The sequence below is a fragment of the Nestor notabilis genome, unplaced genomic scaffold (assembly GCF_000696875.1).
Source record: "Nestor notabilis isolate BGI_N333 unplaced genomic scaffold, ASM69687v1 scaffold9004, whole genome shotgun sequence".
In the NCBI taxonomy this organism is placed as follows: Eukaryota; Metazoa; Chordata; class Aves; order Psittaciformes; family Psittacidae; genus Nestor; species Nestor notabilis.
The window spans coordinates 23153-35391 of record NW_009924215.1 but is presented as its reverse complement, the minus strand read 5'-3'; the positions used below and the strand labels follow the sequence as shown (position 1 = coordinate 35391).

At 44.8% G+C, this 12239-nt stretch overlaps 2 protein-coding genes across 2 annotated transcripts in view; one reads left to right on the top strand and one right to left on the bottom strand.

Moving 5' to 3' along the window:
- CCNDBP1 (cyclin D-type binding-protein 1) overlaps positions 1–6625 on the top strand; it is a gene marked incomplete at its 5' end in the record, with an annotated part of 6820 nt that extends 195 nt beyond the window's left edge. Inside the window, 8 exons of the mRNA XM_010012511.1 lie at positions 884–965; positions 1386–1482; positions 2497–2570; positions 2879–2955; positions 3365–3618; positions 4718–4778; positions 5788–5834; positions 6218–6625. Coding sequence (XP_010010813.1) covers positions 884–965; positions 1386–1482; positions 2497–2570; positions 2879–2955; positions 3365–3618; positions 4718–4778; positions 5788–5834; positions 6218–6326 — 801 coding nt within the window. The remainder of the gene's footprint in view (positions 1–883; positions 966–1385; positions 1483–2496; positions 2571–2878; positions 2956–3364; positions 3619–4717; positions 4779–5787; positions 5835–6217) is intronic.
- A 573-nt stretch (positions 6626–7198) lies between these two features.
- Positions 7199–12239, bottom strand: part of EPB42 (erythrocyte membrane protein band 4.2) — a 9987-nt gene continuing 4946 nt past the window's right edge. The window contains exons 6-13 of the mRNA XM_010012509.1: positions 11851–12028; positions 11330–11468; positions 10839–10942; positions 10304–10546; positions 9177–9494; positions 8791–8951; positions 8235–8368; positions 7199–7349 (exon numbers count right to left, since the gene is read on the bottom strand). Of these exons, the coding sequence (XP_010010811.1) occupies positions 7199–7349; positions 8235–8368; positions 8791–8951; positions 9177–9494; positions 10304–10546; positions 10839–10942; positions 11330–11468; positions 11851–12028 (1428 nt within the window). The remainder of the gene's footprint in view (positions 7350–8234; positions 8369–8790; positions 8952–9176; positions 9495–10303; positions 10547–10838; positions 10943–11329; positions 11469–11850; positions 12029–12239) is intronic.

Here is a 12239-nt window from a genome sequence, read left to right as displayed (position 1 = left end):
GCAAAAACAGGGGATGTCTGTGTGGGCTATCCACTGTAGGGTGTATTAGTGAAATCCAGGAATTCTCCAGAAAACTGATTTCTGTAAGTTAGGGAGATGTACCAAATAGAAATAATTTTACGTTCTTTAACACCTAGAGCTGATTGCTGATATATACAGGATATTGGACAGTACAGACCTTAGATCTAACAAAGGATATCCAATGTAGCAGCTTTCCAGTACCTAAAGGGGGCCTACAAGAATGCTGGAGAGGGACTGTTTACAAGGGGTCTGTAGGGACAGGACAAGAGGGGATGTCTTTAAACTGACAGAGGGGAGATTGAGATGAGATCTTAGGAAGAAGTCCTTGATATGAGGTTGGTGAGGTGCTGGCACAGGGTGCCCAGAGAAGCTGTGCCTGCCCCATCCCTGGCAGTGTTCAAGGCCACAGGGGCTTGGAGCAACCTGCTCTAGTGGAAGATGTCCCTGCCTGTGACAGGGGGTTGGAACTGCATGAGCTTTAAGGTCCCTTCCAACACAAAACAGCCTGGGATTCTATATTTTTGCTGTTAATTCAGAGACATTTATAACACCTGGGTTTGGAGGAGAAAAAAGAAAACCATCCAGTTCAGAGTAAATGGTCTAAGCTACTTTTTCCCCTCTGGTGTATCTGACTGCCACATCAGGACATATTTTGCTACCAAAGTATTAGGCAACTTATGATGTATACAGCTTGCTTACTGTAAGTTCTTCTTGTGCTGTATTTGTTTGTTAAGCAAGGCAGCTGTTACTGTGCTTCTCTTTTCTCAAAGCAATCTGAATGCAAGTGATTGCTTGTGAGACTTCCTAAATTCAGTGCTGCCATGGACTATTCACAGTTAACCTTTTGCCTGTCTATTTTCAGGATTGCCAGAAGCTGAGTGAAGATGTCCAAAATGCCATTCTTGCGGTTGCCACAGTGTACTGCTGGCTCCCCAAGGGCCAAGGTGAGATAGTCACAGCAGGGCAGGCACCACTGTATAGGGCGCTGGTTCTTTCACCACTGTATAAAGAAACCCAGTATTGCAGTGCCTAACGTAACATCTAGCATCTGCAGGAAAGCAAGTTATCATGAGCAAGTAGTCCCCTTATCAGCTGTTCTGTAGACTTGCAACATGTTTGAGTGAACCATTTGTCTGTCTATTCCCTTAGATTTCCATCTGTGAAAGAGTGATAATGTTGGAAGTTGTGTAGTTGATTGAATGTTCATATTTATGAAGTGTTGAGATTCTTGTACAAGTGATTTATAACTTCATTTATACAGTGTATCCACACAGACAGAGCAGTCTGTGTGTCCATCTTATCAGTTGCTTTCTGTTGATGCTGACTTTGTGGTAGCTTTCTTGCTCTTTCTCAATCTTCACCAGGCACTACTCTTCGGAAGATGGTACGAGATGCTACCATTGAAGTAGTGGAAGGAATGATCCAACTCACAGAAGCAATTCTCAGTGCTCCATTGGAGAGGTAGTAATTTTCAAAGGAAAAAAAAGGAGAGAAAGTTGCAAGCATACTTATTAGGAAGCTGCAAGTGCAGGCTGCTTCCTAAGGGAAGGGGGAAGGCAGAAGCAGAGCATTGTTATGAAGCAGGAAGAGGTAGTTGCCTCATCAGTAAAGGCCCTGTACCCCAGTGCCTTAGTAAGCAGAGCAGAGCAGTGCTGGTGAGGTTCAGCTGGGAGTCCAGATGATAAGACAAGCCCGTAACAATGAGGTCAAGCTGGAAAGTCAGGCCAGCAAGCCAGGATCAGGGTCAGCTTCAGAGAGAGTAAACAGCATCATACACCATCTAGTGATTGCCCAGCACATCCATTACAATGAGTTGGGTCTGAGGCCAAGGCAAGAAGGTCAAATCAGTGGGTCAGAATCAAAGGGAAGTCGCATACCCCGTTGATACGAGTATGAAGCTTCTATCTTGTATATAGCCAACTTAACTCCTGGGAGGGTGGAATGCACTTCAAGGCCCTCACAGTACCCTCTTGTCACAGTGACCTGAGTCAGGTGCATTTGTTGTCATGGAGAATAGATTTTCATCGTGTCTGAGACAAGAAAACCTGCTGAGAGCAGGTTTTTGCCCTTGGAGTGAACTGTCATACGCAGTGATTGTGCCACTTTATAAAGCTTGTCACTGGACCGATACAGACTGCTTCCTCTCTTTATGGATTACATGCCACTGCCCTTAGGCAGAGGTCAGCAGTGTCCTGTTACAGACTTCTGGTTTGCGTAGATACTGGAAGATACATGCCTAAGCACCTTGAGAGGCCTTTGTAAGAGGCTCCTGCTTCTTGTTCCAGTGGGTAATTAAACTCAGTAGAACCAAGCACTTTTTGCTTTACACAGACATGACACACTAGTGACAAGCTGGCTGGTGACATCTATCCAGCAGAGTTTCTACTAGCGTGCATCATCTTTGGTGCAGAAAGTAAACAGTCTGACAGAATGGTGTTACTGAGTTTAACTTTGAGGGGCTTTGTTTTGTTTCAGCTTGTCTCAGGAGCAGCTTGTATCAACTGGTGGTGTGTGGGAGGCATGTGAACAAGTGTCCAGCCTTCCACGAGGTGAGTATTTTATATGCAGAATAACAACAGAACTAGGACATGTTCTCTTGGAATATCAATAGCCCTTGCAAGGGACATTCTAGCTACTACAGTGAAGGCTCACTCATTCTGCAAAACCTGGCTGGGTTTGAAATGCATAAGCTTAGAAGCCAGGCCAGATTCTTTGCATGGCAACAGTGCAGCTCTGAGCTCTGCAAAGAGTTTGATCCCATAATCTCAAGATCCAATGATTGCAAACCTAGATGAATGTTGTTGCAAGCTGATTTGAATGATGTAGTGCCACACTTTTCATTCTTTTACATTTGCAGATAACCAGGCAGCAGTTGCGTCAATTCTGGCTGCATGTCTAGGTGTGGTCAAGGATGCTCTGGAGGAGATGGAACATGTAAGGAAGCCCCTAAGCTTTTGACGAACCTGCAGTGGTGAATTGCAGTGATGGTTTAGTGATGTAATACAGGGATTGTTTTATGTACAGGATTTGATTTAAATTTTTATGTAAGGTTTCCATAAAGTTATGTCCTGAATTGCAGGGGGATGTTGGGGCAGCAGGGCAGGTTGATGTAACAATGATATTACTTGCCAGATTCTTGCTGTTTGCTGTGTTGAATTGGGTTGTGGGATTAGTTTTTATTAATCCTGTACTGCTAGGATTAACAGAATCTGGTAACTGAGGTGCTGGTTTGAAAGAAATTCCTCCATAAATTATTTGTGTGATTTCTAGAATATGTTTTCCTCTTGGGTATTGCTGGAATTGCTTGTTAGGCTCTGGGTTTTCAGTGCATTTGTGTTCTTAGGCAGTGGTGGAAGGGCAAGACCCCTACAGTGACATCATGGAAGATGAAGAGCTGGGCTTTCGGGGCAACAGAGATACGTATTGGTCAGAAGCTGACCGGAAGCTGCTTAGCTCCTGCATGGGATTAATGAAGGCTTCTAAAGCTTGCCTGAAGAAGGTTTTGGGTGTAGTGAAGGCTTATGGCAAAGCTGATTCTCCAGAGCAGATCGCTCAGCTGGATGATCTTGCAGACATTGCTAATGAGATCAGTCCAAGGTAAGCAGGTCTCTCCCTTTTGCCACTTTTTGATCCAGAGCAATCCCTGTCCTTGAGGTGTAGAGAACAGGTTAGGAAAACCTTGTATGGTACTGAAACTGTGAACTGGTGGTGGAATCAGGTGTGGTGGGAAGACTATTAAGGTATAGGCTGTTCAGAGTTGTGCAAGGTAGGAGAGGAACGTAAAATCAAGTAGGTTGGAAAAGACCTTTAAAATCATTAAGTCCAACCATTCCCCCAGGACTGCCAAGGCCACCACTAAACCATGTCAATAAGGGCCTGATGTATATGGTTTTTGAATGCTTCCAGGGATGGCAATTCCACCACTGGCCTGGCCAGCCTGTTCCAGTGCCTGGCCACTCTTTTGGTGAAGAAATTTCTCCTAATACCAGTTCAGAAATCCCCTGGCACACCTTGAGACTGTTTCCTCTTGTCCTGTCACTTGTTAGCTGGGAGGAGAAACCAGCCACCTCTTCTCCTTTCAGGTAGTTGTAGAGAGTGATAAGGACCGCCCTGGTCCTTCCATTCTCCACACTAAATCCCCCCAGTTCCCTCAGCAGTTCCTCATCACACTCATCCTCCAGTTCTTCACCAGCTCTACTACCCTTCTCTGGACCTGCTCCAGTGTTTCTCTTTTATTGAGGGGCCCAGAACTGAACACAGGATTCGAGGTGTGGCCTCACCAGTGCCCAGTACAGGAGGGTTATTTCTCCTGGTCCTGCTGGCTATGCTATTTCTGATACAGGCCAGGATGCTGTTGGAATTCTTGGCTGCCTGGGCAGAAGCTGGCTCATGTTTAGCTCTGTCAATTAGCACCCCAAATCCTTTTCCATAGGTAGCTTCTCAGCCAGTCTTCCCCAAGCCTGTTAGCAGCACTTTGGTGTGGAGTTGTGGCCATGTCTCACTCTGTCTCACTTTTGAGGGGAGAGTGGCATGCACTTGTCTGAGAAGGCAGTGAAAAGCATCCCATGGGTATGATTGTGTCCTTGTCATGCAGCACTGTTCCTGATACACATTCAGGATGGGTGTAGGCTTTGACCAGGATCCATGAGTTGTGCTGTCAGGACCTTTCATCCATTGCTCCCCTCTTCTGTTCTAGTGTTGATGAGCTGGCACTGAGCATGTATCCACCTATGAACCAGCTGGCTGTGCGGCTTAATGTAAGTATTTGTAGCCTGCATGCAGCTCTACTCACTTGGCTGTGGAGAAGGGGAAGAAACTGATTTGGAGACGTGACTGACTGTCAGGGAGAGGGTGTTAGCGACTGTCTCAGTAACAAGTTCTTAGGGACAAAGAGTCCCCCATTGATTCCTGCAGACTCTAGCTTCCTTCAGGTGGAAATGCATTCCTCATCTTCACTTCCTCAGGGAAGAGCATGGCCCCTTAAGCTTTGGCTCTGAACTATAAACCATAGAGACATACAATGACAGTGCCTCAGGAAAGTGAGGTCTAAGGCTGCCAGTGTACTGCATGTCTGCTTTCTTCCTTGGGTAATGTAGACTTGCTCAGAGAAAGCTATGTAAATTAAAAATACAAATTAAAAATTCTCACAGTGAGCATGGTTAAACACTGAAAGAAACTGCTCAGAGCAGCAGTGGAATGTCCGTCTTTGGCAATAGTCAAAACTTGACTGGGCAAGGCCCTGAGCGGCCTGACTGAACTTTGAGGTAAGCCTTGTTTTGAACAGGAGGCTGTATTAGATGACTTCCAGGTCTCCCTTATATCATAGATTAAGAATGTATCATCTCATATCTGAGATTTTTTTATTCTGAATTTTGATTTCATGCCTTTGGTCAGTGGCTTGACTTTTTGGGGTAAAAAAGAAAGTATTGCTTAATACTAAATTGCATGGCAGTCAGTCACTTGTAAGTTTATACCTTAGTATCAGTTACTAATTTCTAATAGGCTTATCTTTTAAAGGAAAAAAGCATTTCAACGTATGCTTTAAAAACAGTCTGTCTTTGTTTCTGGCTGTCCCAGCCACCAGTAGGTTGGGAGACACTCTCAGCATGGCAGTGGTAGGTAACTTTCTTCTATATCAGATCTGTGGCAGTTTTACTCATTCTTGGCTGTGTTGGACGTTCATGCACCCTACTTTCTTTTCCAGTGCTGCTGAGCAACATTTTTTCCATGTTTGGCTGATGTTACTTCTCTTTTGTTTCTTTCTAGGCTGCTAAGTTGGCCTCGGTATTAAAGAAAGTCTTAGAGATTACAAGGTGAGTATGAGTTAGTTTTATATGTGTGTGTCCCCTGCTATGGTGGTTGATATCTTTCTGCTTCCTGTCAAAGGTGACTCATTTCTAGGCAGCAAATGATGGCATTTTGGAATAATTATGATGTTAGTCAGTCACAAAGGGATGAAAATAAGAACAGGATGGTAGGGATAAAAGTGGTTCCCACTGAAGACACACACATAGGAGTTAACCTTTGTCACTAGAGACACAGATGTGGGTTCTTCCTTGCCCAAAGCACTTGGGCTATAACAGTCCTGTTTTAATGCTGTGATAATTCAGCACTTCACAATACCCATGTGTTGTCTGGATGCATAGGTGTAAGACACCCAGGAGGCTTTCCTAATGAATTTCCTCCACTTTTGCAGGACAAGCCATGTATGTCCACCATCAGAGGAAGGCTGGGTGCAGTTTCTAACTGGTGCAGTAGATCACAACATGAACAAAATCAAGAACTTCACACAGGGTCAACTTTAGTTCTTCCATGTATACATGTGTTGCTGCCACTGTTTCTGGCATGTGCTTTTCAAGTGAATCTTGGTATTCTCCAGCTGTTGGGAGAATGATGAGAACAGTGTTTTTAGGAGGGAACTTTACTGCCACTTGGTAAAACTTTCCCAGGGAGTTGCTCTTTGCTATTGCAGAAGGCGTCATTTTGCTTGGATTCCTGGGATCCTGGAATGGTGCAGTGCTGCATCTTAATGCTGTGAATGTGCACCATTCTTCAGACATTGCAACTACTATGGGGTTCAAAGAACAATAAAATATTGCTAGGTGTGCATGAGTGGCTTTATCTGTTTTCAGGTGGCAGAGGGTCTTGCTGCTTTTGCAGGAAGCTCAATGCATCATTAAAAACATGTAGCACTGCTGCTGTTTCCTGTCTAACCTTAGAGAAGAGTGAACTGTGTTTCTCTTTACTGTTTCCTCAGAAAGCAGTGGAAAATACTATTTACTACTTTGCCAGCATCAAGGATCTGTAGGGGAATAATAGTATATCTGTAGAGAAATGTTACATCTGTCATCACTTTCAAGTTCTAGGATATTCCTTTTTGCCATGGGTAGGGAAAAATGGCTAAGCAGTGGTGGGTTCAGCACATATGCATGGTGAGAAATGCAGCATTTGCTTGAGCATTTACCCCATCTTTGCCACAGTAAGGTTGAACTTAAAAACTGGAAAGTGGGCATAGTGGCAGAGGGAAGAGAGTTGAGTTTGTACAAATAATCAAAGTCAGTCATGGGTTTAAATATCTTTAATTCAGCTGTTAACATTTATGCTTGCCTGAGACCAGGGCACGGATCATGACCGGTCTTTTGTAAACAGGACAGCAGGACCTGTTCTAAGTTGGGCGTTAGGCAATTGCAATGTCGATAGTTCTGTAGCTCTTCAGGTTCTGGAGTTGAAGGCAAGTAAGATGTGCAGTGAGTCTTCTGGGCCCAGCTTGTGTGGGGGTGAATGGGATTTGCAGCTGTCGAGTGCTTTTAGGTTGCACAGAGCCCAGCCTGAAAGGTGAGAAGGGATTATACAGGAAGTGCACCTCTTTGTCTTTGTAGTTCCCGGCGCAGGAGGTGCATTTGCTCAACAGAAGTGTGGGGCCAAAAAAGGAAAGGGTGGGGGGAGGGGAATGGCAGCAGGTAGTAGTTACCTGAACTACCCCAATGGAACTGTGATGTGGTGGTGGTTTGGGGAGGGATATATATCAGGAGGCTGAACTCTCCATGGAGTCGTCTAAGGTTACTTTGCCCTAATGCAGCTTCGTGAAAGCAGTGTGTGTGTGGGCAGGGTTAATGCCTTTCTGGGTGACTCAGCTAAGCCAGGTTTGTCTGGCTCTTCAGAGAACGGGAAGACACTGTTAAAATTGTACGCAGGGACTGTCTTTTTTGCTCACAGTGGGTAGTAAGTGGAAAGATATGTCACAAATAGTATAGTTTCACCCCATTCACATATGTTCACATGGCTATCTAAAAAGCAGTTGGTTTCTCAGCAGCAAATAATTTCTAAATTTTGTAGCTCATTTCAGTGACCTGTAACTGTTGTCTTATTTAATGTGTATTTCTCCCTAAGTCTTGTGATACTTGTCTTGTTACTCTTCTCGTTGACAGGGAGCTTTCCTTCTGCTATCTAGGCCTTTGGGGTTGAAGCTTTCACAAATATAGTACTGACTTCAACTTATGTGTTACACATCTGTTGAAAGTTCTGTTACCTGGATTTTCTCCTTCTCGGTGTGAAAACCTTCTGTATTATCTGTAAATAAAGGATTGGAAGCCTGGGGCTTTCATGCTGCTGTAGTCTTTTCCTGCTGTGTTGTTGCTCGCTTAGTTTTGGGGACAGCCTTTCCTGCAGAAGGGTTTCTCTAGCTGTTCTGAGATCATTCAGTTTGCACTTACTTGTACTTCCTTTGTCTGTAGATGAGCCCTCGCCCTGCAACCGCTATCACACACTTCTCCAAGGGTTCGGTGAGAGGGTTCAGGAGGCTGATCTTTGCTGTGCTTGGCTGATATTGTACCATGTTTTCTGGAAACTGTTGAAATAAGGAAATGAGCTGAAACTGAGAGAAGGAAAGAGATTCTTCTGTGATTAAAGGCAGATATTTTTGGTTTTTTTGGTGCGAGAGGTTTCAGTCTGAGCTGGCAATTGTCAGAAGAGGCAAAGTCCGGCTTATTTTCTTCTCAAATGTGGTATTCTGGTGTAGTTTCCTTCTGCAGCCTGTGATTTCCAGACTGGTGAGTGAGTTGGGAGTCATTGGGATTTCCTTATGTTCACACATAGACAAGGTAGAAGTGGAGTACTGTATACAACAGTGTGGCACAACTCACCTTTCCCAAACTGATGTCTCACTGCTTTGGAAAAAGACAGCCTGAGGAGAGCTACTCAACCCAGCAGATTTTTTTTGCTGTTTATGACTATGGAAGCTGCAGTAACAGAACGATAGGCCGATCTAACCTCAATAGTGAGAGGGGGATCACAAATGCTGATCTCTTCCTGTGCAAAGTATATGTAGAAGGAGTCTTCATCTTTCAACGTGGCAGTCAGCCTAAGCAGATGGTCCTCTCCCAGTTCTTCTCTGTACCGTGAGTAAGGCACAAAGACTTGCAGGTTGTTTGCTGGAATACAGAGTGGTGGAATACAGATGACAGTGCAAATGATAAGTACAGTCTGATCTTAGGCTGCATGGTGCCTAGGAGTGTTTAATGCCCAATATTGTACTAAAAGCTGCAGCATTTAAAAGCTATTCGAGAACGTTTTGTAAAGTCACGGCTAAGTGCATTTTTCCTGAAGTGAAAGGACTAGACACACTTTTCTAGCCATGCACCCAGTAGAATCCTTACCTTCATTGCTTCTCAGGATAAAATGAAACTCTTCCTTCCAAAGTTGCGTAACGGGCACACCCTTATAATGTAGAGACTGGGCCCCAACTACCAGGTGAGTAGACTTTTCTCCACCACTGTGGTTAAATACTTCAATGGAAAGCGGGACATCTTGTCCCCGTAGCAGAGAATTCTTAGATTGGAGGTGGATGAAGAGGTTAACTGGCTCTTCAAGGGCGGTAGGAATGGAGCTAAAGTGTGTTTTGCGGCTGCTGGTTGCCTCAAGCTCCTTTATCTTTGTGTAGGCTTTATCAAGTACTACTTTTTCCTGAAGAGAACCTGTCACAAGGGAGCACATATTTTAGAATTCTTTCCTGTTTACTAGTGTGAAACAGCAAATGCAGAAGGATGGCATTGAATTATCCTGGCTGTAGATAACTGTTTCTGTCTTTTATAGAGAGAGAGCCTGTTGCGCTTCAGTTGGAGCAGATTGAGAATTTCAGTTGACAGGACAGTCACTGGATGTACCTGAAGGATTCTATTAGGAAACATTTGTCTTAGCTTTTAAAGCACCTTGGTGCTAACATCTGTCAGAATAAAAGAGGCAGTTGCCTTTTTAGCTGTATCTGTAGCTAGGCACAGACTATCTTGTGATGGACTGCAGTCAAGGAGACAACATGCCATGGGCTAAGATGAGATGGTAGGGTTGGGAAGGGAAACAACGCTCAGTGACAGATTCTGAAGGGGAAGCTACTTTTTGAGGGAGGGTTTTAGACAATATCTGGGAGCAGTCCTTTTCAGAAAGCTGGAGTCTGAAATATATCTATATATGTTACAGAGATAGCAGGAGGTGGATGTGCAGAGAGTGTACAGGTAACGGAAATCGGGAAAGGTTTTTCAGACAGGAAAGTACCTGTTGGAGAAAGGTCTTGCTCTCAAGAGAGCTCATTAATGCAATGAAGCAGAATGAAATTTGTGCATGACTTCTGTAGACAGCAAGAGTAAGTTGTCCTTGTGCCACTCAGGAAAGGGGAGTAGTGAGAAGTGGATGACCCTAATGCTCTGGTACAGCTCTGCTCTCTAGTCCTTCACTCTTGATTTGTAACACTGGTAGAGAAAATGTGCTCAACCACTTCCCTAACCCATACCTTCAGGATACTTGTAGTTGTGTGTGATATCCTCACAGCGTTCACTGCCCACACTCTTGGTGCTGATGTTGTTGCCAGTGTACTTTGTGCTACCAAGAGCTGGCTTGAGGGTGTCATCTGTTTTTTGTATCCAGACCTGGCACTTGGCATTGATGGCAGCAAAGAAGTAGCAGACATCATAATCAACTTCTGTGTCCCCTTCCTTGATGGCTTGAACAGGGGCTGGCCCACAGAAGGATGGACCTGAAGAGAAATTGTGGCCTGCTAAGTCTCAGATGCTTTACCAACTGGACCCATGCCTAGTTTAGGCCAATACCAGGAGTGGTTAAGTATCTAGTTTAGGAGATCATTAGGGAGCAGTGCTATGATAGAGCTCTTAGAGATACACAAACCAAACAGATGAATGATGACAGGTCCCTGTCCTTTTGCATCCTTGCACTGGAAGTTGGGAAGGGAGGAATATTGAACTGCTTTATTTGTTCACCACTTTACTCCCACCCCTGCACCTCACCAAAGCCCATCTTTGATATTTTACCTTTGCTTTTTTCCTGGCAGGTGGCATCCAGTGCCTGCCACCCACTGTACTCTGGTAGCAAGTCTGCTCGAGCCATCCAGCATTCATTCCAAACATGGAAGGTCCTGCAAGAGACAGCATCACATGCTTACACAAAGGGACTAAGCTCTGAGGTACAGTAAAGTTTTAGCCAAACCACAGCCAATTAATGCTTCTTTGAAAGAGCTCAGTGCATGTTGAGGAGTGCAGAGACCAAGGGTTTTGACCCAAGCGGAGTTTCTCTAGCTGGACTGGAGGCTATCATTCTTCCTTTGTGGGCCCTAGTAATAGGGAGCTTTCAGTTTGGGTTGTGGTGATTTCTCAAGAACAGGTCATGTAGACAGGATTTCAGTTGAGCTATCTCCTATCCACCTTCCTGCAGGTGTTTACCTCTTTCTCCCCCCCCGCCCCGTAATTTCATAGATAGAGATATTGCCTCAGATTTGTGCTTGGGCCCTGCCATGTTTTCTTACCAGACACGGGCACTCTTGTCTTGTGTTAGCAGTGTCCCATCTTCATCATAATACTCATCCACACTCAGGCTGCTGTTAGTGTTGTGAGCCCACGTAAAGCCTGTGACCACCCTGGTAGGAATTCCCAGGCACCTCAGAACTGTGCAGAAGAAAGAGCTGTGGATCAGTTGTACATCCTGCCCTAAGGGTGCCTTTAGTGATGCAGAGCATTTTCTGTTGTTAGGCCTATTAGGAATGGTACTACGCCTGCTGTTTGGACTTTGCAAGAGGCATTGCACCTTGCCTCAGGAAGTAAGCTCTCATAGGTGTGTTCTGTGAATGTTGTGTACTGATATTCTTCTCTCCTAGAGGTAGCAGTGCTGAATGTTGATGAACAAACTCTGAGGATCTGCCTCTCACCTAAAAATTAAAGGTTATTTTACTGGGTTCTGTGTCCATCCAGGAACTCAGGCATATGCTAGAGATTCTACAGACCAAATAAGGCTTCTCTCAGCACAGAAGTCTTTGAATCACCACTATACCTGAACACATGACTGCAGCAAACACCCAGCACTGCCCATAGCGGACAGGCTTGCACTGCGATGCAACCCACTGCCGGAGGATGGGACCACTTCCCAGCCACTTGGAAGGGGATGTCCCGTTAAAGTATTGCCTTGTCCCACATTCTGTCAGGATTCCTCTAAACTCATCACAGTTCAGCTGCAGGGAAGGAGGAGAGAAAGATGGATTAAGGAATTGCCTCTCTTTAATAGGTACACCTCATCCTGTTGAATGAAGCTACCCCCAAGGCAGATGAAACCAAAAGGATTTTTTGTGCAAAGCGTGAAGGTGTGGCTGCACAGTCCAGGTACAACAGCCTCCCCTGAGATTTATTCAGTAAGTGTACTGCCATTGCTAAGAAACTCTTGCA